The 27109-nt window shown below is 43.1% G+C and overlaps 1 protein-coding gene and 1 long non-coding RNA gene across 6 annotated transcripts; one reads left to right on the forward strand and one right to left on the reverse strand.

Annotated features, from left to right (window-relative positions):
* Window position 1: 1 nt before the first annotated feature.
* On the reverse strand, window positions 2-2678 carry LOC115167078 (uncharacterized). The gene is made up of 3 exons (XR_003870433.1): window positions 2540-2678; window positions 2280-2357; window positions 2-123 (listed from the first exon to the last, which is right to left on the reverse strand). It is a non-coding gene; the product is annotated as an uncharacterized LOC115167078 (long non-coding RNA).
* Window positions 2292-25997, forward strand: LOC115167075 (tripartite motif-containing protein 66-like). Of its 5 annotated transcripts, XM_029721140.1 has the most exons (19): window positions 2292-2507; window positions 12124-12232; window positions 12305-12378; window positions 13172-13385; window positions 15632-15761; window positions 16056-16172; window positions 16478-16592; window positions 16948-17094; window positions 17275-17392; window positions 17547-18352; window positions 20264-20479; window positions 21156-21306; window positions 21789-21867; window positions 21967-22156; window positions 22395-23395; window positions 23640-23772; window positions 23956-24030; window positions 24131-24283; window positions 24498-25994. In XM_029721140.1, exons 3-19 carry the CDS (start codon window positions 12370-12372, stop codon window positions 24729-24731), a joined length of 3888 nt encoding a protein of 1295 aa, XP_029577000.1. In that variant the 5' UTR covers window positions 2292-2507; window positions 12124-12232; window positions 12305-12369; the 3' UTR covers window positions 24732-25994. The 5 variants fall into 5 exon arrangements, with proteins under 5 accessions (XP_029577000.1, XP_029576997.1, XP_029577001.1 ...); XM_029721137.1 differs by having other exon boundaries at window positions 12121-12378; XM_029721141.1 differs by having other exon boundaries at window positions 12124-12378; window positions 16951-17094.
* The last annotated feature ends 1112 nt before the right edge of the window (window positions 25998-27109 follow it).

Genomic DNA, 27109 nt, shown 5'->3' on the forward strand with positions numbered 1-27109 from the left:
ATTGGATTCTTTGAACTTTTTTATGTGTTACTGTTCTGAAGAAACAGAACTTCATCAGCACTTACAGGAAGCGAGGTCGGTGAACAAGGTCATTGTTCCTCTTTAGGTGGAACCCAGGTGGCTCTGTACAGACGGAGGTTGGATCACACATTTTAAAGAAGTCAAACACTCAAAACAGATTTGAGTGCTGCAAGATGACAGTAAGCTTCCAAGTCAGCAGAGCTGATAAAAGCATGGCAGTGACAGCCACTGGAGTGATGTTTGAGAACATAATTAGGTTATTGGCAGCATGTGGTAGCTATGTGTGCCTTTTGGGATTCCACCCCACCAACTACACAGTTGAGTGCTGGGGGGACTTGTCATTGAGTTGTCAGACATGACGTCTAGTGATTTTATACATTTTGGCAATGAATGGAACAATAATCTGGAATTGAATAATGTGTGTAACTTGTCAATTTCGGGTGCCTATAAATGCATTGCTGGGTCATATTTATAATGAGAGTAATATTATATTACAGTCAATACTAGCCCAGAACATGTGTACAGAGATGAAACTGTCACTGAGTGTGTATTTGGGTAGCTGGAACAAGACCATGTTTATCTTCTAGCTCTATCCGACGAAGACGACCGAGGAACGGAGGGTGTCAGAATGAGACAATAGTCTCAGGACTAACAGGTTCGGTATACAGTGCATTCAGAAAGTATTCAGTCCCCTTGACTTTTTCCACAATTTCTTACGTTAAAGCCTTCTAAAATGTATCAAATATTTTTTTCCCTCATCAATCTACACACAATACCTCATAATGACAAAGCAACAAAAAGGTTTTAGACATTTTTGAAAATCTATTAAAAATAAAAAACAAAAATGCCTTATTTGCATAAGTATTCAGACCCTTTGCTATGAGACTTGAAATTGAGCCTCAGGTGCATCTTGTTTCCATTGATCATCTTTGAGATGTTTCTACAACTTGATTGGAGTCCACTTGTGGTAAATTCAATTGATTGGACATGATTTGGAAAGGCACACACCTGTCTATGTAAGCAAAAACTAAGCCATGAGGTCGAAGGAATTGTTCGTAGAGCTCCAAGACAGGATTGTGTCGAGGCACAGATCTGGGGAAGGGTACCAAAACATTTCTGCAGCTTTGAAGGTTCACAAGAACACAGTGGCCTCCATTATTCTTAGCTGGCCGCCCAGCCAAACTGAGCAATCGGGGTAGAAGGGCCTGGGTCAGAGAGGTGATCAAGAACCCGATGTTCACTCTGACAGAGCTCTAGAGTTCCTCTGTGTAGATGGTAGAACCTTCCAGAAGGACAACCATCTCTGCAGCACTCCACCAATCAGGCCTTTACGGTAGAGTGGCCAGATGGAAGCCACTCCTCAGTAAAAGGCACATGACAGCCCGCTTGGAGATTGCCAAAAGGCACCTAAAGCACTCTCAGACCATGAGAAACAAGATTCTTTGGTCTGATGAAACCAAGACTGAACTCTTTGGCCTGAATGCCAAGCGTCACGTCTGGAGGAAACCTGGCACCATCCCTACTGTGAAGCATGGTGGTGGCAGCATCATGCTGTGGGGATGTTTTTCAGCGGCAGGGACTGGGAGACTAGTCAGGATCAACGCAAAGAAGAACGAAGCAAAGTACAGAGATATCCTTCATGAAAACCTGCTCCAGAGCGCTCAGAACCTCAGAATGGGGCGAAGGTTCACCTTCCAACAGGACAATGACCCTACGCACACAGCCAAGACAATGCAGGAGTGGCTTCGGGACAAGTTTCTGAATATCCTTGAGTGGCCCAGCCAGAGCCTGAACTTAAACCTGATTGAACATTTCTGGAGAGACGTGAAAATAGCTGTGCAGCCCATCCAACCTAACAGAGCACAACTGTATTTTTGTAGGGTCAAACCCAAGGAGGCTGTAATCGCTGCCAAAGGTGCTTCAACAATGTACTGAGTAAAGGGTCTGAATACTTTAATTTTATCTTTAATACATTTGCAAAAATTTCCCAAAACTGTTTTGCTTTGTCATTATGTGGTATTGTGTGAATATTGATCAGGGAAAAAAACAATTTAATTCATTTTAGAATAAGACTGTAATGTAACAAAATGTGGAAAAAGTCAAGGGGTCTGAATACTTTCCGAATGCACTGTACACTATCTAAACCAGTGGTTATTAAAATCAATCCGAGTTACAGTGTGATACACAAACAGGCAGACAAGACGGGGCAAGTTTACACATACATTCATTGGCTTCTGCATTAAAAGGTATTGTATCACCATTGGATCTGTGATGGTGCATATCATCTGTCAGATGTTCTGTGTTGAGCTGTGGGATGGCAGAGCAAAGACGGTCAGCTGAAAAATACCAGAAAAAACGATTGGGATGCAGTTATACATTAGACCAAAATTAGGGTATCCTTCACCATACGCCCATGCCAGTGGCTGACGTGCCCGATGCCTTCTAGTTTCGGTATTTTTGGTGGGCTAGGATGAATAACGGGTTGGGTAAGTTAAATATGATTAAAACAATAGCTTACCTGTACTGTCCTATCGTGATACTGGCCTGTCATGGTATTATGCTTGCACTGAGTTACCAGGCACAACTGGCTTTTACGGTGGAACATTAAACATATCGACAGCATATTTTAAGCTTGAATAGATAGGAGAAATAGGCTAGTCATAATGTTACCGTCATAAAATGAATGTGAAATGTATGTGTTTGGGAAGATATTTGTACAAAAATGCATTATGACAATAAGATTCATCGAAGATCAAATGTGTTTGTGTGTGGGTGGGTGGGGGGGATGTGTGTGGTGGTGGTGGTGGGGTGATGTGAGATTTCAGATGGGAAGTACCGTTTTCCCCGAAGAAATAAACGCATGTAAGTCTCACGATCAAACACGAGACTTTGTAACTCCAAAATATTTGAGCTGGACAAAAGAGCGACATCCAATGGATGGAGAGGGGATAGCCTGCCTTATACTGTGATGATCAGGATAAGGTAAAAAGTCAAGCTTTGGTCATACTTGACTTGTGACAGCCCTTCACTATCGTAGGGTAGGCCTAGGTGAGTATATTCTGTATCGCAGTGAAGATACCAGTAGCCTACAGTCCATTTCAGATTCGTAAACATGGTCATAATAATAATGTAGCCCGTCCTAGTACACTACGTGCGCACTGACACTGAAAGCAATTGTCATCACATAACGGTAGTTTATATTGTCTGACCCTGAACCTTGCGGACGCACTGCTAAAGCGAAAGTTATTGCGTTTGAGGTATGTTATGAGCAACTATTGTGTTTTGTATCTTAAAAACGATATTGTAATGCATGATCTTTTGGACAGCAATACATGCGTAAATAATCGAATGGATTTAGGTGCGGCTCTGTTGACTATTGAGTAGCTCAAATGATGCGCATCCTCTGATACTGTATGTGAGCCAAGATTTCGGGAATGTCATATAAACAACAAATCGATACCAGTTAGGTTACCATTATATTTTGATTACAACAGGGAATGCGTCAGTATAATTAGACTAGATTATGTTACACAATCTATCTGTCTAATTTTAAAGTCATTGATTCACCTGCTCCTTGTCTATCATGATGAAAATCAGATATTTGCACATAGCCTACTGGAATGATAGCCCAGCCATGTATCATAACTTGTTTTAATTTTAATAACTTGATATTACAGAAAATGGTTGAAACAACAGCAACCACGTTTGCATTCATTGATCAGGCTCAATATACAATTGATATACATGATGACAATGACAGGTTATCAGTGAGTGACATTGACCTCTGTTAAGTGTCAGTGTGGCCGGTCTGTATAAAATAGGGCAATAATACAATCATTTCCCCACACATTGATTCCATATTGGGAGGTTTAAAAGATAATTATGCAATTTCATAAAAAGAGAAATGCCCTGCAATTCATACCTGCATATCCACATATTATAGCTCTTATTGCCAGTAGAAACATGAACAAGCTGAGAAGTGTGTAGTCCCCCGAGCATACAGGGCCACCCGAGTGGCACAGCGGTCTAAGGTACTGCATCGCAGTGCAAGAGGCATCACAACAGACCCGCGTTCGATCCCGGGCTGTATTACAACCGGCCGTGATTGGGTGTCCCATAGGGCGGCGCACAATTGTCCAAGCGTTGTCCGGGTTAGGGAAGAGTTTGGACGAGGGGGACGTTACAAGTAGGCCGTCATTGTAAATAAGAATTTGTTCTTAACTGACTTGCCTAGTTAAATAAAGGTTAAATAAAACAAAAATAATAATAATTCCAGGGAGGTGTTAGTGAAACACAGGGAGGTGTTGCACTGCTATAAAGCTGTTATTGACAGACAGCCAGGGAGTGGTGCTCACATTCCTTCTCACAGGAAACACAAAGCAGCTCTCAGAGAGCCCCCTCAACACTCATCATCACTCAATAGAAAAGACCCAATACTTGGATGGTGCATCAGGATTAGGGGTCATAATGTAAAGAGAAGTAGCCTAAACACATGCAGATACATACAGTGCCTTCAGAAAGTGTTTACACTCCTTCACTTTTTCCTAATTGTTTTGTGTTACAGCCTGAATTGAAAATTGATTACATTTAGATTTTTTTTGTCAGTAGCCTACACATAATACCCTATAATGTGAAAGTGGAATTATGGTTTTAGACATTTTTACAAATTAATAAAAAATGAAAAGATTAAATGTATTGAGTCAATAAGTATTCAACCCCTTTGTTATGGCAAACCTATTAAAATGTGTTTATTAAGTCACATAATAAGTTGCATGATTTCTTAATGACTACCTCATCTCTGTACCCCCACACATACAATAATCTGTAAGGTCCTTCAGTCGAGCAGTGAATTTCAAACACAGATTCAACCACAAAGACCAGGAAGGTTTTTCAATGCCTCGCAAAGAAGGGCACCTATTGGTAGATGGGTATTAAAACTAAACAGACATTAAATATCCCTTTGAGCATGGTGAAGTTATTAATACACGTTGGATGGTCTATCAACACACCTAGACACTACAATAATACAGGCGTCCTTCCTAACTCAGTTGCTGGAGAGGAAGAAAACCGCTCAGGGATTTCACCATGAAGTCAATGGTGACTTTAAAACAATTACAGAGTTTAATGGCTACGATAAGAGAAAACTGAGGATGGATCAACAACATTGATTCAGGACATAAAGTTAATTGCATTCCCAAATGTTTTGCAGTATTACTTTAGTGCCTTGTTGCAAACAGGATGCATGTTTTTGAATATTATTATTCTGTAAAGGCTTCCTTCTTTTCACTCTGTAATTTAGATTAGTATTGTGGAGTAACTACAAAATGTTATGTTTGGGGCAAATCCAATACAACACATTACTGAGTACCACTGTCCATATTTCAAGCATAGTGGTGGCTGCATCGCGTTACGGGTATGCTTGTAATTGTTAATGAATGGGGATTCAAAAGAAATAGACCAAAAGGCAAAATCCTAGAGGAAAACCTGGTTTAGTCTGCTTTACACCAGACACTGGGAGATTAATTCACCTTTCAGCAGGATAATAACCCAAAACACAAGGCTACACTGGAGTTGCTTACCAATAAGACAGTGAATGTTCTTGAGTGGCCAAGTTACAGTTTTGACTGAAATCTACTTGAAAGTCTTTGGCAACACTTGAAAATGGTTGTCTAGCAATGATCAACAACCAATTTGACAGAGCTTAAAGAATTTTAAAAAGAGTAATGGGAAAATATTGCCCAATCCAGTTGTGGAAAATTCTTAGAGACTTACCCAGAAAGCCTCACAGCTGTAATCACTGCTAAATGTGCTTCTACAAAGTATTGACCCAGGGGTGTGAATACTTATGTTAATTAGATATTTATGTATTTCATTTTCAATACATTTGCAAAAAAAATCTAAAAACATGTTTTCACTTTGTCATTATGGGGTATTGTGTGTAGATGGATGAGAGAAAAAAATCTATTAAATCCATTTTGAATTTAGACTGTAACACAACAAAATGTGGAATAAGTCAAGGGGTATGAATTCTTTCTGAAGGCACTGTATCACTGTGTACATGGATTCACTATGCCTGATTTTGAACAGAGGACCGCAAGAGTACCTTCAGTGATGAGAGTGCTCAAATGATTTAAATTATGCATATCTTTTATGATTTTTTTATATGCTATTATCATTAATTCAATACGGATACATCTGTACCACAAGGCAGATTCCAAGGAAGAGTATTGAACACATTTTTCTCCTGTAGGCTATGTAATGAGTTATGGACTTAAATACACTTTAAATGGGTTGCTGTGAATTTGACAGTAGCGTACAGGCAGCTCGGTGGCAAGTAAGGTTCTGTATTTCATATTACAGTATTATACTGTAATATACCGTATCAAAGCAAGTAATGTGTAATGACACCCAGTACAATACCGTAAAATGTACTATAAAAATAATTCGGTAAAAAAGAAAATGCTACAGTAATCGAAAAATAATGAATGAATGGGTGAATGAAATGAATTGAGGGAGGTGTTTGTATTTCACAGTATTATACAGTAATTACAAGAGATTGCAAACAGGTTGGCTGCTAGGTAAAGTGTTTACACATTACAGTATATTCATGAATATTTTGCGTTTTATATCACTTGCACTTCTAGAGGCCTTAACAAAGGCTTCCAAACTGGCAGCGACTACAGGGCCAAACAGACCAAAAGGACATGGCAAAATGCTCAACCATTTAAGGTTTTGGACTTGCTGCCACTCCAATCTGTCCACTATACAAATTGATGGGGCACTATAAGGAGTTAAATTAGTACAGCCTTCTCACTCATTTGTGCAACCAATATAGCCTATGACAAGGCATGCCTCAAAATACTACTACTACATCACCAAAAGTATGAGGACAGAGGGCGAACAATAATAATTTGATGAATCCATTTAACTGATGTGAATGCATAATTTTGATATCAGTGATGATGATACAGTATTCATCTCTCAGAGTTCATATGAAAGCCTATTGTTACTACATAATGAGAAGGTATTTGTCTACAGTTACAGTTGAAGTCGGAAATTTACATACACCTTAGCCAAATACATTTAAACTCAGTTTTTCACAATTCCTGACATTTAATCCTAGTAAAAAGTCTCTGTCTTAGGTCAGTTAGGATCACCACTTTATTTTAAGAATGTGAAATGCCAGAATAATTGTCACGTCCTGATCAGTAAAGGGGTATTTTGTTATTGTAGTTTGGTCAGGACGTGGCAGGGGGTGTTTGTTTAGAGTGTCTCGGTTTGTTGGTCTATGTGCTTATGTAGGAGGGGATGTTTGTTTAGAGTGTCTCGGGGTTTGTTGGTCTATGTGCTTATGTAAGAGGGGTGTTTGTTTAGAGTGTTCCGGGGTTTTTTGGTCTATGTTCTATGTTAGTGTATTTCTATGTTCAGTCTAGTCTATCTATTTCTATGTTTAGTTCATTGGATTGACCTTCAATTGGAGGCAGCTGTTCCTCGTTGCCTCTGATTGAAGGTCCTACGTATAGGGGTGTTTTGTAATGGGATTTGTGGATAGTTGTTTCCTGTTTTGTGTCTGTGCACCTGACAGGACTGTTTAGTGTCGTTCTTTGTTTTGTATACGTGATTTGTTTGTTTTTCCTTCTTTTGAGTTAATAAAGAAGACGAGTATACACATTCCCGCTGCACCTTGGTCTAATCCTTATGACGCCCGTTACAATAATAGTAGAGAGAATTATTTATTTCAGCCTTTATTTCTTTCATTACATTCCCAGTGAGTCAAAAGTTTACATACACTCAATTAGTATTTGGTAGCATTGCCTTTAAATTGTTTAACTTGGGTCAAACGTTTCGGGTAGCCTTCCACAAGCTTCCCACAATAAATTGGGTGAATTGTGGCCCATTCCTCCTGACAGAGCTGGTGTAACTGAGTCAGGTTTGTAGGCCTCCTTGCTCGCACATGCTTTTTCAGTTCTGCCCACACATTTTCTATAGGATTGAGGTCAGGGCTTTGTGATGGCCACTCCAATACCTTGACTTTGTTGTCCTTAAGCCATTTTGCCACAACTTTGGAAGTATGCTTGGGGTCATTGTCCATTTGGAAGACCCATTTGCGACCAAGCTTTAACTTCCTGACTGATGTCTTGAGATGTTGCTTCAATATATCCACATCATTTTCCTGCCTCATGATGCCATCTATTTTGTGAAGTGCACCAGTCCTTCCTGCAGCAAAGCACTCCTACAACATGATGCTGCCACCCCGTGCTTCACGGTTGGGATTGTGTTCTTCGGCTTGCAAGCCTCCCCCTTTTTCCTCCAAACATAATGATGGTTATTATGGCCAAACAGTTCTATTTTTGTTTCATCAGACCAGAGGACACTTCTCCAAAAAGTGCGAACTTTGTCCCCATGTGCAGTTGCAAACTCTAGTTTGGCTTTTTTATGGCAGTTTTGGAGCAGTGGCTTCTTCCTTGCTGAGCAGCCTTTCAGGTTATGTCGATATAGGACTCGTTTTACTGTGGATATAGATACTTTTGTACCTGTTTCCTACAGCATCTTCACAAGGTCCTTTGCTGTTGTTCTGGGATTGATTTGCACTTTTCGCACCAAAGTACGTTCATCTCTGGGAGACAGAAAGCGTCTCCTTCCTGAGCGGTATGACGGCTGCGTGGTCCCATGGTGTTTATACTTGCGTACTATTGTTTGTACAGATGAAGGTGGTACCTTCAGACTTTTGGAAATTGCTTCCAAGGATGAGCCAGACTTGTGGAGGTCTACAATGTTTTTTTCTGAGGTCTTGTCTGATTTCCTTTGATTTTCCCATGATGTCAAGCAAAGAGGCACTGAGTTTGAAGGTAGGCCTTGAAATACATCCACAGGTACACCTCCAATTGACTCAAATGATGTCAATTAGCCTATCAGAAGCTTCTAAAGCCATTACATCATTTTCTGGAATTTTCCAAGCTGTTTAAAGGCACAGTCAACTTAGTGTATGTAAACTTCTGACCCACTGGAATTGTGATACAGTGAATTATAAGTGAAATACTCTGTCTGTAAACAATTGTTGGAAAAAGTACTTGTGTCATGCACAAAGTAGATGTCCTAACCGACTTGCCAAAACTATAGTTTGTTCACAAGAAATTTGTGGAGTGGTTAAAAAACGAGTTTTAATGACTCCAACCTAAGTGTATGTAAACTTCCGACTTCAACTGTATATATACCACAGTAGGTTGGTGGCGCCTTAATTGGGGAGGACAGGCTCATGGATTAAGTGGAATGGTATCAAATACATCAAACATATGTTTTCCATGTGTTTGATGCTATTACATTCACTCCATTCCAGCCATCATTATGAGCCGTCCTCCCCTCATCAGCCTCCATTGATATATACACTACATGACCAAAAGTATATGGACACCTGCTCGTCGAACATCTCATTCCAAAATCATGGGCATAAATATGGAGTTGGTCCCCCCTTTTCTGCTATAACTGCCTCCACTCTTCTGGGAAGGCTTTACACTAGATGTTGGAACATTACTGTGGGGTCTTGCTTCCATTCAGCCACAAGAGCATTAGTGAGGTCGAGCACTGATGTTGGGTGATTAGGCCTGGCTCACATTCGACGTTCCAATTCATCCCAAAGGTGTTCGATGGGGTTGAGGTCAGCCAGTCAAGTTTTTCCACACCGATCGAGACAAACCATTTCTGTATGGTCCTCACTTTGTGCACAGGGGCATTGTCATGCTTAATAAACAAGAAAGGGCCTTCCCAAACTGTTGCCACAAAGTTGGAAGCAAAGAATCGTCTAGAACGTCATTGTATGCTGTAGCGTTAAGATTTCCTTTCACTGGAAATTAGGGGCCTAGCCCGAACCATGAAAAACAGCCCCAGACCATTATTCCTCCTCCACCAAACTTTACATTTGGCACTATGCATTCAGGCAGGTAGCGTTCTCCTGGCATCCGCCAAACCCGGACCGCCAGATTGTGAAGCGTGATTCATCACTTCAGAGAATGCGTTTCCACTGCTCCAGAGTCCAATGGCGTCGAGCTTTACCCCACTCCAGCTGGCATTGCGCATGGTGATCTTAGGCTTGTGTGCGGCTGCTCGTCCATGGAAACCCATTTCATGAAGCTCCCTACAAACAGTTATTATGCTTACATTGCTTCCAGAGGCAGTTTGTAACTCGGTAGTGAGTGTTGCAAACGAGGACAGATGATTTTTATGGGCTGCGCGCATCAGCATCAGCTTTCTCGTTCTGTGAGCTTATGTGGCCTACCACTTCGCGGCTGTGCCATTGTTGCTCCTTGACCTTTCCAAGTCACAAAAACAGCCCTTTCAGTTGACCGGGGCAGCTCTAGCAGGGCAGAAATTTGACGAACTGACTTGTTCGAAAGGTGGCATCCTATGACAGTGCCACGTTTAAAGTCACGTACTGAGCTCTTCAGTAAGGCCCTTCTACTGCCAATGTTTGTCTATGGAGATTGCATGGCGTGTGCTCGATTTTATACACCTCACAGCAAAGGGTGTCGCTGAAATAGCCAAATCCACTCATTTGAAGGGGAGTCCACATACTTTTGTATATATAGTGTATGTTAATGAGCCAGAAACAACAATACCATTCACCCACTAGCGGTCAAAAGGTTTTTGGTGCGCCAAAGATATGGTACTGTATTGTGGGGTGCAAATACAGTACCATTAGAAATACAGCAGTTCTTTCCCCGCCCACAACATTTTCCCACAATGCACCATAATTTACAGTATGCTGCAGTAAAACGTTTCAGAGTATTGATAATACCCAAAATGACCTTATAATTTACAGTTTTCCATTACAGTGCACAGTACAGGGAGTGGTTGAGGAGTTTGGCCAGAGAAGTAATGAATATTTACAGTCACTATGTAGATAATTGTCTGATCAGGGAAGTGACATTGGAGTGGTTTTTCACTTGGATCCCATCACCTCAGTGTTAATGGATGTTACATAGGTGTGCTTTCAGGGGAGACATCACCAGTGAAGTTTCTATTATTGTGACATCTCTAGAGATGTCATGCTTTCAGGCTGCCTTTTATCCAGTACCAACCTCACTTAGCAGGGCGGGAGAGCTGTCCCTCACAGAGAGGTATAGTGCTAACACCTTTCTGGTTTAAAAGCAAAATGGGGAGTATGAAAGGGGAGGAGGGGGGTTTAAAAAGCAGGAGAGCTGAGTGAACAAGAGGCGGGGTCCGCTAGGTTTGACTAATTGTGTTTTAAAGTGGGTCTTTGAGCACACAATGGGGAATGGGATGGTTTTTAGCTCCCCTGTGAAGCACCAGAGGATGAGAAAGTTGTCAGATTTGTAGGTCAGGCTGCAGGGGTTGGTGTTAGGCAGACCTAGAGCAGCAGCAATGATGGTGTTTTGATCTTGATTTCGCATAGTGAGGGTGTCTTACTACTCTTTGCCACAACTCTTTCAGCATTACAGCAACGGGAGGAGTCATATCCCCCTTCTATTAGTGTCACTTATTGCTGATGCATTTTAAGACAGTTAACACATGATCCTCCTCTCTAGTACTGTATATGGATTGTCTTTCTAGCCACAAAGTTAGTTTTGTTTCCTTGCAGTGTGCCATTCCTTCTCTTCTGCAATACCGTGATAAAGATCTTAATTGATTTCATCGTTTTAGAGAGAATAGCAGGAGTGTTTCCTACTCCCATCTGGTGCTCATCAGAGCCTGACCCGGTTATGGTGTGCTACGTGAGCATGTGTGGCTCCAGAGGGACCTGTCCCCTCCTTGTGCTGATACAGGGATGTAGAAGGAGGTCACCAGCAGCCCACCACAACCCAGCCCACCACAGCCCAGCTCACCACAGCCCATCCCATCCCAGCCTGCTCCACTCCCGTTTGCAGTGCTTACAATTCCCTCCAACATTGTAGGTCATTCGGCCTCTCCTTCCATTTTGGGAAGGGCTTCCGGGGATATTTCGCCCTAGAAAAAAAATAATTATCGTATCTCCCTAATTCCCAATTATTATGCACAGGCTTATTTAAGAAAAAGGATTATGTTTTTTTATGTGTTAGAGAGGATGGATTTGAATTTGACACTCCTCTCCTTCTGTTCTGTGAGGAGTCCTACACACAGATGAACCAGGCGAGGAGAGGAGAGCTCAGCACGCAGGCTGTCATGTAAGCCGTATTCTCTGGGGCCACCTCTTGGTGCACGTTGCTTCCTGCCGCAGGTAAAAGCGTCAGTGTGAGTGCTGCTGTGCTGTGTGTGAGCGTCAGGCTGTGCTGTCCTCTCCCTCCCACAGCGAGAGCAGCTCTGCTGGGTACCAGCTCTACCGTTCACTAGAGGACACATTACCCCAGTGCTGACATGGAGAAGGTAAGGCGTTCTTTCAACGTTCTATTAACATTCCTATGACACGGCTGACACAGATTACCTCAACTCTCTTTTTTCCCCACAAGCAGATTTTCTATTCTACTATTGTTTGTGCCTCTGTGTGTAGAGGCAATTGCAGAAATAGAATGAATGTATATGCGTGGACTTATTATTTTCTGTCTTAGCCCGAGGGTATTCAGACTCTCTCAAGTCTTTGATGTGCTTCAGTGTATTTCTAACAAAGTGAATATAAATATTTTTCCAAATAACTCTGAGGGGATAATGTTAACTGTTAACTGTAATATGACGAGGATGAAAAGATACACAACATGTTCTAAAAGAAGAAAGGATAATCCTGTGCAATTGGCACGACTTCAGTATGACCTGTTTTGTTATATTTTTGCAGCTGTATTTTGATATGTGATTTCAGTACATTTGATTTGAAAGTGCACTTCATTCTGTGCTACTAGTTGTCTTTAAGCTGCATTAAAAGGGAAATGAATCAGCTGGTTGAGCAGCTTGTGTCTGTGACTCTCAACATGGCTTCATTTTGAGGAACTTGATCGAATGCATCTGACATTCTCTGGGAATAGCTCAGAATGTGTGAGCATCGACACAAGTAACCGCTCTGAGGAGTGTGATTTAGCCCAAAGTACAGAGGGAGGTAACACAAATACTTCTGACATATGTCACCCCATCTTTATATCAGACGACCTTGCTGTTTTGTGTGTGTGCTTGTGTGCGTGCGTGCTTGGTGTGTGTCAATACATGACAGGTCTTCTCTTGTGTGTGGCAGCGTTGCGCAGAGTGCCCAGAGCCCAGGCTAGCCCAGAGCCTGTGTACATTCTGCAACAAGTGGCTGTGCTACCAGTGTACAGACATGCACCAGCACCAGAGAGCCACCCCTCAGTGCTCAGACCTGCACAAACACCCGAAGCCCACTACCCAATGTGCCGACCTGCACCAGAGGGACCAGATGTCCCCCAGCTCCCTGCCTCCACCCGAACCAGGCAAGCATCTCTCTCTCCCAGACAGGTTCCCCCATCCCTCACTGCCTCTCCAGTCTCCACATCCGTGTGTCTCTGGCCGGTTGGGTGGAGATGGGCTTCGTTTCCCCGGGGTCGTCATCAGACCTGTTTTTCTGTTTCTTTGTTTCAACTTTTTCCCATGTTTGTTTGTTAATCATGTCTCAGTAGGAATGATTGTGATGAATTATGCATGTAGCCTGTAATGGTTGGTGGTACAGTAATGGTTCCTCCACAATTCCTTTTATCATGTGGCCCACATTCAGAGAGCGAACACTCTGAGAAGGATACTATTTTTGTAGCAACAGTGTGATATTATTTGTGGATGCTGAGAAGTACGTTTCTAGGGCTGTACTCTTGGATGCTAAAAGGCGAAGTCATACTGTAACTCTGTGATCACATCTCACCTCTGTTGCCACCTCTAAGTGTTGCTGTCTTAGTGTGTTGGTGTTTTGTTTTTGTGTTTTGGTGAGAACATCAGTTTGAAGTGTTGCGGGTGAGAAAGCGTAGCTCTGCAGGCAGGATGTGGTCACTCAGCTCTTAGCACTGGGGCTGTGCTATGCAGTGCGCAATAGGCCTTGTGGAGAGCATTGTGCAAAAGGCACTGCTCATTGGAGTGGTGTGTCCAGCAGAGTGCAGTAGGGTTGCGTTCAGCAGATAGCTATGTTCAGCTGAGACTTTAGTCAGGCTCTGTGGGCCTGTGTGCAGCAGTTTGCATATGAACTGTGATGTGATCGTTATGTTATAGGGTTGTGTTGAGCGCTGTACTGTTCTGTTGAGTCAGTGTTTAGTTGACTGTACTAACTAGGGCCATGCTTAGCTGTGTGTGTGTGTGTGTGTGTGTGTGTGTGTGTAGCAGCAGTACTGTGTATTGTTGGGGGCTGTGTTTACTCATTGTGACCCTGTGGTTTCCTGCCCCTTCTGGTGTGTGTGTTTGTGTGTGTGTGCGTTTGTGCCTGCGTGTGTGTCTGTGACTGTGGGAAAACCTTCTGCATCCCCCCAGAGTGTAGACATAGGACCAACTTTAATGTGTACAGTGGATAGCCATCTGAAAATCTCCCAGTCTTCTGAGTCAACCCCTCATAACAATGCTTAGGCCTGCTCCGAGTGCACTGCACACAGTTTCATGACACAATCATTACCCAAGAGGGAAAATAAACACCAGCATCAGGATATAACAATTTGTTGTTACTGGTCTCAAAAGTCAATTAAAGGCTTCAGTCAATTTTGGTCCAGTTTTGAAGTAAATAAACTAATGCCACATGGTGATTGCTTGGACTACGTCCCAAATGATACCCTATTCTTACATAGTGCACTACTTTTGGCCAGAGCCCTATAGGGAACAGGTGCTATTTGGGATACAACCTTAGTGTGAGGAAGTAATAACTTTGGGCAGGAAGTCTCATATATGCTGCATAAGAATCACATTTCCAGCTATTTATACAGATCATTTGCATAGAGTAGGAACTCTCATTACATTGCAAATGAAATGACTAATGCTGCATTTATTTTTAAAACATGGCCGTTTATGCATGCACACATGAAAGTAATTTGTTCTCTAGCAGCATTTGTTACTGTCTACATCCTGCGGAGTGAAGGTTTTGTTTGATTCTTCAAAAGCCAACCGAACTAAGTTATTAATCTAGATTGGCACTGGTCTTTAATTTCTCCGATCAAAGACCTTCTCTCTCTGCCCTATTTTCCATCTGTTTACCCATTCTTTAAGCCCAGAAATATTTACTAGATTTAAAGGATGCCATATTTCCCCAACCTAAAATAGTTTTGGAATGATGATGATACTGAATGACTGTTAACTTGAGGCCAAAATCAGATTCAATGTATTTTCCAACTCTAAAATAGAGTAGAATGAGATTGCAGATAACGTTTGAAACTAAATGAAACAAAACTCAAAACTAAACAGGAAACATTCAGAGAAATAGTAGTTTGTCTTGTAGATTGATTTAAAAATAGAATAAAACGTTGATGTACCGGTACATAAATTGTGTGCTGCCAGATATGAATGTTATGCAGTTGCCCTTTAGTAGGCTGCTTTTGTTTACATGATGTCTCTTTGAACATTTGTTTGCATGATATATCTTTGTGCATTTAGCAAATAAATTTACAGCACCAATTCCTCCCAATACCTTTAGCTGTACGTGTGAATTGCTTGTTTAGTCCTTCTCTGTGGTAATGCTATGCTTCTCTCCCCCCTCCCCCTCTCTGCCCGGCAGGCCCTGGCTCGTGTGGCCGCCCCCTCCTCATGTGCCACTCTCACAGACAGGAGCCCTTGGAGCTCTTCTGCGAGTCCTGTGACCTCATGTGCTGCAGCAGCTGTCACCTGTCCGCCCACAAGAACCACAGGTCAGTCCTTAGACACGGCACAAGGGCATTACAGTGAGGGGCTAACAGCAGGTTAAAAACCTCCTGCATTGTGTCTGGTGCATATCTTCAACCTACCTAATTCTAATTCAGTCCATATGATACATTGCCCTGTTGCCTATGATTTTGCAGTGCATTAGTGGTCCCAAAAGTCCCTAACGTCATACAGTAACTAGCCCTCAAGGAGATGCTTTAAATGAAAGGGTGTAAAGCGGTGAGGTTAAGTGGTGTTTCTATTGTATTATTTGACCCACTGTGATATCTGTTTGTCCTCAGGCTGGTGCACATTGGAAAGGCCCTGCAGGACCAACAGTGGCAGTTTGAGAGCCTGATGGCTCAGGTGGAGGAGAGGAGGTCTGCAGTGGAGAGCACAGCCAAACAGATAGAGGACAGGTAAGCGCCGCTTGTACAATACATTACAGACAGATGTGTAGAATGATCAAGAGTATACACTGATCTCATAAAGCAAGTGTAAAGCCAACAGCTGGTGGTCTCAGATACCTGGCTCAAATTTACCAGAGCAATGTTGATGACCTCTCAAAGATCATATACAATACACTCTCCAACTCTGAATGAAATACCCATCTAACATTTGTAAAGCATCCAAGTGCAATAAAGCACGTATACACCACAATCCATCAACTGTTTTGGTTTCTCTGTCAGTAATCAGAATGTCATTTTCCCTGTGTTCCTCTCAGGCTGCACGGTGTAAAGGTCACGCAGAGGAAGGCTGAGAACCAGATTAAAATGGCAAAGATGATTATGATGAATGAGCTGAACAAACGGGCCAACCTATTAATAGAGCAACTGGAGGTAATGACTCTCTCTCTCTCCCCTCAGTCTCAATGTTTCCAGGGGCATTCATCTCGTCTCTAGCTGACCATGAATGTACATGTTCCCAATCAGGAGCGCTCCCAACATTATCTAATCAGTTCTGACCGCTCGCAATGGAGAGGCAATAATGATCTGTCAAAAAAGCAGGGATCTTAGGAATGAAATCCGGCGAAAAACAAGCCATTGATTAGCCCCTCTCTTTCCATCTGTAATTCACTCTCTCTGTGCCAGCAATTACACGTGAGCATGTTTCTGTCTGCCTCTCTGTGTGTGTGTGTGTGTGTGTGTGTGTGTGTGTGTGTGTGTGTGTGTGTGTGTGTGTGTGTGTGTGTAGAAGATCTCGGAGGACTTCCAGCGGCGTCTGGAGGACCAGCTGCAGGGGGCGATAGAGATGTGCAGCCAGCTGGACCACGTGCAGAACTTCATCAGCTGGGCAACGGCCCACCACCTCAAGAACCCACTGCTCTTCAGCAGGGAGCTGGTAGGTCTGAAGGGACAGAAGGGTGGGCTTGCAGGTCAAACACAAGGCCATTTTTTTGCCGCTTGTAAAATGCAAGGCCATTTTCTAGTCTCATTTAAAAACAGAGAAAGAAAACATTTTTGGAGTTGATTATGGAAAAAAGGTAATTTGGGCTTTTACATTACGCCTGTCCTCCTTTAGATTTCTCTCCAGATGCAGCGCCTGCTTGAACCCCCACTACACTCAGACGCCTGGCTCCCTGTGAAGATTAAGTTCAACTGGGATGCCAGCTACTGGACTAAGCAGATCTCAACTTTGGGTAAACTAAGGCTTAAATGACTTGGCTGCAGTAGCTTGGCTGCAGTGACTGGTTGTAAACTGGTTGTATGTAATTATTTAAAGTGTTGCATTTAATGCCGTCCTACTGGAGACCTGGCCTTATTCCTAAACTACAAGTATCTCTGTTGTTCTAGGTCAGCTCACTGCCGAGGGGGGAAATCGCTCCTACTCTGAGGGCGTGGCCTTCCCCAGCATCCTGAGGCCCCAGCCTATCACCTGCTTGTCCCTGCCATCTGTGTGCCATGGAGGGCGGGAGCAGAGCTGTGCCTTCCAGGCCTGCTGTCAGCCCCAGATGTGCTGCCTCCACTGCATACCCCCACAGCCAGCTGTGCAGCTGGACAAGACCCAGCGGGAACCCAACCCCTACTCCGCCAGGTGTGCCCAGTCCACCCTCAGCTCTCCCTCCCTGGCCCTGCACCAGAGTCAGGTGCTGAGGTGCTGGGGCCCTGACAATCCTCCAGGTCCACCAGCTGTGGTGCCCTCCTCCATGCAGCGTCCCCAACAGCAAGAGCATCTCCCGGCTGCTGACCCAGGCCTGCTCAGCTCTAGCTCTAACAGTAGAGGTCTTGGACTCCAGCCCCCAGCCACAGCACTCTACCAGCCTCAGATTCAGCCGCTTCCCGAAACTCATGCACAGCCAGCCACAGATGGGGCCAGGGAAGGCCAGGGCCAGCAGGCCAGCAGAGAGAGAGAGCAGACTCCTGGGCAGCCAGCTGTGGACAGAGAGGTGTTGACAGAGCAGATCCAGGAGGGGAGCAGGGAGAAGACACATGTACAGACAGGGGTGGACAGAGAGGTGCTGACAGACGGGATCCAGCAGGAGCAGCAGCAGCAGCAGCTCCTGGCTCCCCTAGTGGCCGGACTGACAGTGGAGCAGCAGGAGGAAGAGCAGCAGGAGGCCAGGACTACACATCCATCCAGAGACTGCAGAGATGGCAGGGTGAGTTGACCAAAGCACACTATGATGAACATTGTTTCTTCACATCAGAGATGCTTAAACCATATCAACTTAGTAAAGCTGTCCATGTTTGCTCAGCGATAGTGCACTTTTGGCCTACGTTGGAGTTCCCCCATTGTTGTCTGTTGACCTGAGAGTTGTATAGGTCCCACAGCCTTATTTCTCTTTCACTCTGTTGACTCCCCAGTGGTCACACTTGTCCCTCCTCATTCTCTATGGCCTTATAGACCTCACCACACACTCTGAGCTCAAAGGTGTCAAAACACACGGTCTTGCTCACAAACACCTCTCAGACTCACAGTAACACACATGCCTCAGCCCTGCCTCGCTTCTGGCCATGCACACATACACGCACACACAAACCACAGGTCACACACCTGTCCTGAGGAGAATAGAGCAAGGTACAGCCATTGTTTCACTTCGGTTGTGCATTGTGGCAGAATCAAAAGCCAATGGGTTGAGGGAAGGCTGGATACAGTAAATTGGTTTCATGGTGTTATAACTGAAGCTCAAAGCACATTGTACCGCAGGGAGCTTCGCATGATTGCAAGTCTTAAACCCAGGCTGACAGCAGTATTTCCTGTGTCAATATCTACTTACAGCGGATATTGAAAGAATTCTGGCAATAACTTTGTTTACGCCAAATTATCAGTCACAGTGGTTGACAGCTGCCCTGAAAACAGATGGTGCTACAGAAACCTGACTGGCTTCCATTTGAAGAAGGGACTATGCTTAAGAAAGAGGCACACTAACACAATCAAAGCACCAGCTATGCTGAAATATATTAAAAAAAACTTAAGTGCAGCATTGCAGTAAAGCTAAAAAAAGATTCTACTGTTTATTATTAGTATCCTTGGTACCAGGGATTGAGCAACCGAATGATCACCGATCAAAAATGTTCCTCCTGCATGATTACAACAACAGAGGCACATGATTTCCGCCTTGCCAAGACACAGTGAGTGAAAGTGAGAAGAAAAAGCGCTTGGGCGCAGCCACATACGTACTTAACCTGGTAATAATGAGACACTTGGGGAATTGGTGGAGCTGGCAGGTTGATTTCAGCTCTGGGTACACTTCTCTCAGATACATCCCTGTCTTCTGTCTCACTCCCTCTTCCTCTAGAAGAGGATTATAGCTTTTTTCTCAACATTTAGACTCCTTCACACCTCTCCTCGGGGCGCGGATCAGGTAACTGTTTTAACCGAGTGGTAATTATGAGCACATGCTCTGTGTCAGCTGGTCTAAATCTCCATGGTGTGTGGCGCACTGTGAGAAATAAGACAGAGAAAAAAAGGGAGGGAAGGAAGGAGAGGTGAGAGGAAGAGGAGGGGCGAGAGGAAGAAGAGGGGTGCTGAGACAGGCTAGTGCTCGAGCTTTGTCAGGCGTATGGCTGCATTAGCACAGGGACACAGTTGCTGGGGGCTTTTTGGAAAACTCACATTAGTGAAATGATGATGAGAGGAGAAGACCAATGGAGGAGAGACAGGGAGTCTAATCTGTGATGTGCTAATGCCGCTTATTCAAAGGAGCCTAGCTAACGCACTTCTGATGGTGGATTTACATACGATAATTGGTGTTGTAACTAAGCCCTTCATTATCAGTAGAATAACGGTGTTGTGAGCAGTTGTGTGGGCCGTCTCTCGCTGAAATGAATGGGCTTTGTAGCGATTGCGTTGTTTTTAATCAGACAGGCAGGGCTCACAGAATGGATTCTGAGTGGCGGCCTTCGTGCGTGCATGTGATACTGAAGGTTGTTCCGCCACACACCTCCCACCACCGCACTGTCTCTCTGTTGCTATGACATGAATAGATGCACCTGTGTTGTATGATGCTCAGTCAGCAACAGTAGAGTGTGTTGAGGCAGTCTGCCTTCGTGTTTCTGTGTCCTGACAGAGATCCACTTCACTGGAGATGTCTGTGACGACCCATGGGTTCAGTGTTGATGCTCAGAGCAGCAGGCCCAGCTCACTGTGTGGGAGGAAGAGTCGATCCCAGAGCATCCCACCAGAACTGGCAGGCCCCTCCAGCAGCCCCTCCACAGACAGGCCCCTGGGGGCCACCCACAGCCTAGCAACAGCAGCCGTGGAACGGGGACGCATGGCACACCAGGTAACCTATTAATAAACAGAGACCTGCTGCCATAGAGATCCTATAATTCATGTAATTCTATACAAAGAAAATAACATTGTAGAAGAAAACAATATTCCAAATACTGTATCTATTACAATATGTCAGTTATTTTAAGGCGCAGTCTCAGCAGTTTTGGATTTGATTTTAAAGGGAAACATAAATGTGGTAGAAAGGTTTGGCTCTCAGACTTAAAACCTTGTTCTTGTTACACACATGGCAATGTAAATTCTTTGCAGAGGGTAAAAGACATTACCAAAAAACAGAACTGATGCAGCAATGAGTCCATTTGCTTTTTTTTGCAAACAAATTGGACAAAGTTGCTAGTGTTGCTGTTTAAAGGTACATTTATCTGATGACAGATGTATTCTTTTAATTGCATTCCAACAAAATTAACTTTTTGGGTCAATCAGATTCCAGGTTTTTGGCGGCAAAGCCTTTTCTTGTTTTTGTCTCTGCAGTTGACTTTGTAGCATGATGTTGTACAATACTCATAATGTTTTGTAACGGTATCTGGTTTATCTTACTAAACACATTCCTAAAGCTAACACTAAGGTGTCCCTTCTCCTTATTCTTACAGACTTTGGATGTAAAATATGGTTGGTGTCTGTGCTTGATATAGTAGTTGATGTTGATTATGACTGATTCCCTCCCTCAGCATGGTTTTCTGGATCTCCGGCGGAGGAGGCTGTCTTCTGATGGAGTGATACGATCTGTGGCCTCCTTGGAGAGATCCTTGGCCACTCCTCCCTCCAGAGGACAGCCCAGCCTATGCCTGTCGCCTTTGACCATCTACAAGACAGAGCCTGGTACTGAGCCACTTACTTCCAAATATTACACATTTATCATTTATTTATTATAATACAATATACATTTCTCAGATGATGTATTTATTTATGTATACACTGTACACTGCAATTCAGATCTAGCTGGCAATATTGTACACCATGGCAATAATAAACAACACACATCTCTCCCTCTCTCTCTCTCTCTCTCTCTCTCTCTCTCTCTCTCTCTCTCTCTCTCTCTCTCTCTCTCTCTCTCTCTCTCTCTCTCTCTCTCTCTCTCTCTCTCTCTCTCTCTCTCTCTCTCTCTCTCTCTCTCTCTCTCTCTATATATATATATATAACTGTAGATAAATATGTTCTGATTATGTAGTAACAATATGCTCTCATATGAACACATGACCACTGAGAGATGTATACAGTATCATCATCACTAATATCCAAATTCTGCTTTCACATCAGTTAAATGGATTCATCAAATGATTATTATTTCTCCTGTTTACCAGATTATGTCTATGCATATGATGAGACTGGGCATGACGTGAAAGGAAAATGCAGAATACCAAGAAAGACTCCAGCCAACAGGTACCTTCTATTTAAACATCACACTAATCTTTAAAAAAATAGTAAAAAAGGGAAAAGCAAAAGTTATGTTGCTTCACCACTTCCCTCTTCATACATCAGTGACAGAGAGGTTCCGAAGGAACCTGGGAGTTCCAGTTCCAAGGTTCCTGTGGTGTGTTTGGAAAGGCTGAAGATCCTGGTGTCTCGGATCCCACCACAGGGGCGGCGACAGAGTGACCCTCTGCCAGACACTGCAACAGAAAGGACCGGACCTGTTCCACAGAGGGGATGGAAGGACAAGATGACTGAGGTAGGCTCCACTAAAACACTGTGAACTCTCTTCTCTTCCAGAAAGTCTATGATGTCAGATTATACTAATTTCAAACCACAATAAACATTTTGTCTGAACTAGTTTTGTCCATCAGCTGGTTCTTATAAGCAGCAGCAATTAGCCCAGGCTAGGTCTGAACTAAATTGCAGTGTGTTTCAGATCAGGGTATAATACTACTGGCATGTTCTAAATGTCAAACTCTCTACTTTGTCTACAGGGAATATCAAAAGAAGCCAAGGTTGCAACGGTCAGCCCGTCTCTGGATAAACAATACTCAGAGAGACACACTATCAATCAAGCTCTCCCACCTCCAGTAATCAATGATTGGCCTGAGCATGGAAGACACAGTCCTCACAAAGAGCTCACACTGCAAGTACCCGCCACTGATCTTGTATCACCCCCACCTAAACCTTTCTCTGCACCTGACCTTGACTCTGACTCAGATCCCAGGTCAATCTCAGAAACTGTTTCTGACCCTGAACTGGACTCGGACCCACAACCAGAATCAGACCCCCAGCAAGAGTCTGATCCACCAGCTGAGTCTGCATCGGAGGCTGATCTGGAATCAGTTGCTGATGAGGAATCTCCTGGTGAGGCTGCTACAGAATCAGAACCTAGTGTGGAATCAGAACCTAGTGTAGAATCAGAACCTAGTGTAGAATCAGAACCTAGTGTAGAATCAGAACCTAGAGTGGAATCAGAAGGTAGTGAAGAATCAGAGAATGGTTTAGAATCAGAGAATGGTGAAGACCTGGATGCTGATGCGGAATCAGAGGCTGATATGGAATCAGACCTCCAACCTGATTCTGGCTCAGACCCCCGTTTTCCATCTGAAACACGTCCGGGATTAGATTCAGACCTGGAATCAGACTGTGCACAACCCCCTGAATCACAAGGGTCTGCAGAATCTGGACCAGATCTGGAATCGGAGCCAGACTCAGTCCCTGACCCAGCCTCTATCAGTCCTGACCCAGCCTCTCTAAGTCCTGACCCAGGAGTAGAGTCCCCTCCAGCCCAGAGGGCTCTGCCTGCAGACCCTGGTCCACAGAGGCATTGTGAAGGAGCCGAGCAGGCCCTGCCTGGGGCAGAGACCATGGAGATGGAGAGTGAAGACTTCTGTGCCGTGTGTCTGATCGGAGGAGACCTTCTGTGCTGTGACCGCTGTCCCAAAGTCTTCCACCTGTCTTGCCATGTGCCCGCTCTCCTCAGCTTCCCCACGTAAGTCATCTAATCGCCATAAGTCATAGACTGGGTCCCAAATGGCATCTGATTCCCTAAATAATGCATTACTTTTGACCAGGGCTCATAGGGCTCATAGGGCTCTGGTCAAAAGTAATGCACTATACAGAGAATAGGGGGCCATTTGGGACACTTCACTTCTCTCATCCATCAGTCTTGTCTACACTACTGCTCTGTGGTTAAGGTTAACCAATGTCTGCCTCTGTGTCCTCTCCCACTTCAGGGGTGACTGGGTGTGTACCTTCTGCAGAGATATCCAGCAGCCAGAGGTGGAGTATGACTGTGAGAACCAGAGGCTGGCTGCAGAATGTTCAGGAAAGCCATTGCCTCATGGGCTCTCTGCTTGTGACCAGAGAGTAAGAATTATTCTTCATTATCGAAAATTTGAATCAACTGACACTGGACTCAAAATATTACTGGTAATGACCAGTCAGTAGTGTCAAGGAGGGCTCAATGTCTTCTGTAAGTGGGGTTTCACACCTACTAGTTACAGTAAATGTTATTTATCGTAAGAAATCAATGTTGTCCCCCCTCTGTAGAAATGTGAGAGGTTGACTCTGTTGATCTGCAGCAACATGCTAAGTGTTCCCTTCCATGAGCCGGTCAGTCCACTGGTAAGTGATCCCAATCTCATTCTTAATCAGCATGTTAGTATTCACAATACTCCGCAAAAACACAGTGATCTGGTTTAATAAAACCTGTTTTGAAACCTAGGCTCGCCACTACTACCAGATAATCAAAAGGCCCATGGATCTGTCTGTGATCAGGGCCAAACTCAGCAAGAGGAGCACTCACCACTACTATTCACCTGAGGACTTTGTGGCTGATGTCTCCCTCATGTTCAGGAACTGTGCAAAGTTCAATTATGTAAGTGATATAGATTAATAATAATATTTTAGTGATAGAGGTTAAACTGTATATATTGACCACTCTTTCAGTGCTACATTGCAAATGCATATTTCATTGTATCATTTACATTATTAAATGTCTCACAATGCAAATGTAAGTACTGATCCAGGTCACAGTAGTAAAACCTGAGATGAGCTGTGTTAAATTTCTGGTTTCTCTGTCTGTCCTCCAGCCGGACTCAGAGGTGGCCCAGGCAGGTCGCAGCCTGGAGACGTTTTTCAGCTCCAGACTCAGGGAGGTGTTCCCAGACAGGGCCTTCCCTGCAGCCGAGGACTCCGACAGCGATGAGTATGACGAGGTGTACAGAGCAGCTGAGGGAGGCTTCCCCTGGCCAGAGAAGAGAGAGCAGTGCCACAGAAAGAGGAAGAGGAGGCACTCTCTGAACTGGAGGAAGCATAACTTCTAGTTGTAGGCAGTGGGGCAGAGCCTATCACTGGCTATTTTGAAGGACAGTATGACATGATATTGCACTGGACGTTTCCATCCAAGAGAGGAAGCTGAGTTTTTATGAAGGGATTGTATGTACATATTTACATTTTGAGAATTGTACTTCTTCATTATAAAGGTTATCTGCTTTTAATTTGGCCTGATATTTGTGTCAAATATTATTGTATAGCTATAATCTGACATACATCTTTATACTTATTATGCCTTTATAAACTGCGTTTCTGGTATTTGTTTTTTGTTTCAGAAATATTTGGAGATTCTACCTATATATGTAGATTCTCCATCATATATACAGCAAAACCTATAAGGTCAGTATTGATAAATGGTAAACATATTTATAAATGTTAAACTCTACATTATCATGTTTTATATATTAATATTGAGTGTTTTTAGTGGCTAAATGATTGCAGGCAATTAGTAAATACAGACTATTAATGTTAATATTTCTGTCTTGCATTTTATATATATATATGTATCTCTGTCCTATATGCACTTAAAGTACAGTATAGAACGTTATGTATGGCCTACCTTTTTTTACGGTAATGATTTGAGTGACTGACAGAGGGCGCCCTATCTTCAGCTGCAATGACTGAGAACAAAGGAAAAGGTTAAGTTCATATTGAACCAAGGGGGTATTCAAAGAAGATTAAGATAAATATAAAAATGAACATACCTTTAGTTGAAATTGCCACAATAGTATTGCAAGGCACGTATGCTTTAGATTTGCATTTATTAAATCCTAATGAAATTATACTTCATTAGTATAAGGCCAGTATTAGTAATGATTATTTCTCAGGCTTAATGGGAGTGGAAGGTATGTGATCCAGTGTGAATAAGTAGAAAGACCTGGCGAAGTTAAGACTGACTTAAGAGGAATGTTATGTTATTTCAACTTTCTGTAGTTTCTATGTAGAATGTACATGTTAGTTTTTCATTTATGTAAAATGGCTGCTGCAGTATGGTAGAGCTGGCTGTATTTTTTTAAAGGTTGCTGCAAAATAATAGCTTAAATTAACTGTCGGATCAAGCTAAGTTTGCTATTTGAATAAACAAACGGACTTAAAACGATTGTAGGTATTTTTTCTCTGTAGTATTTCATTTGGACTTTTCAATATGGAATATCTCTGCTTCCATCTCTAATATTGAATCCTAAAAGCTACAAAGACCCTCTCAGAGTTAGCTGGTATCAAGAAATGTCAATTTAATAAAGAACAGTTGAAAAGTGCTGTATTTGAAACGGTCCTTGATATTCTTCTACGTTTCCTTTTGATTCCTCATTTCTATTCTGTCTGAAGTTATTTTTTGGGGTTATGGAAATAATAAATGGGGGATTTGACAGAATGGGATTGTGATTAGTTGTCGACAGTCAAGTGTCAGTCAGTGTCCCACCTCTTCTCCATATGGGCGGTGTTGCTGTGGACTTGACAAGATGCAGGATGCGTTGCCAGAGCATCAGTGGGTATTAGTGCAGAAGACTTCTCAGGATTGTGAGTTTGTTCAAATATTTAATTTACATGAAGACATGAAAGAAAAATAATCTCCTAAAATAACCACATTTATGTTGATGTAAGCTATTTCACAACTTCTTTCATCTTCCTTTATTTACAGCAGCTAGTCATATCCAAGAAAGATAACATGCCTTACTAAATATTTCATGGAGATAAAAAGTGTTTAAAAGTTGCTGTGTCAGCCTACCATGCAAACTTTCCTCAAAGCCCTGATTCTCTGTTTGTCCAAGACTTTTCCTACCTAAAAGTCATTTTCTCTTAATGAGTTAGAACATTTTGCGTTGCCTGGAACCCTTTAAATCATTCACTTTGAGTGTAATCTTCCATTAAAGGTGATTCACAGGGTCCTTATGGTTGCTTATGGTTGAGGGCAGTGAATGATGTATGATTAATCCTGGCTCCCTTTGAAAACCACCGGCTAGCCCCGACCAATTTTCTAATTCAATTATCCTCGAAAGTCTTGATTGAACCATCATGCAGACATTAAAGCATTCTGCACTGAAATGTTTCACTAAAGGCACAAGAATAACAGAGCAGCCTGGTGTATTTGTGGTGGATGCAGGGCCAGCTCTAGCCTTTTGGGGGTCCTAAGCAAAATATGGTTGGTTTTACAACAAATTTCCTGAAATTCTACACATTTTGAAATAGGGTAGATTTTGTTTTATTTTGAGGCTAATTTCCTGCAATTCTATGCATTTTGCCATGACTTATACCATGTTAATATGATATCTGAGTGAGAGTGACTAACAAAATAAATTGAGGCACCCTGGGCATGTGCCCTGTGTGCCCTGTCGGCAATTCGACCATGATTATGATAAGATATACTTTA

Source organism: Salmo trutta, chromosome 29, assembly GCF_901001165.1.
Source record: "Salmo trutta chromosome 29, fSalTru1.1, whole genome shotgun sequence".
Classification (NCBI taxonomy): Eukaryota; Metazoa; Chordata; class Actinopteri; order Salmoniformes; family Salmonidae; genus Salmo; species Salmo trutta.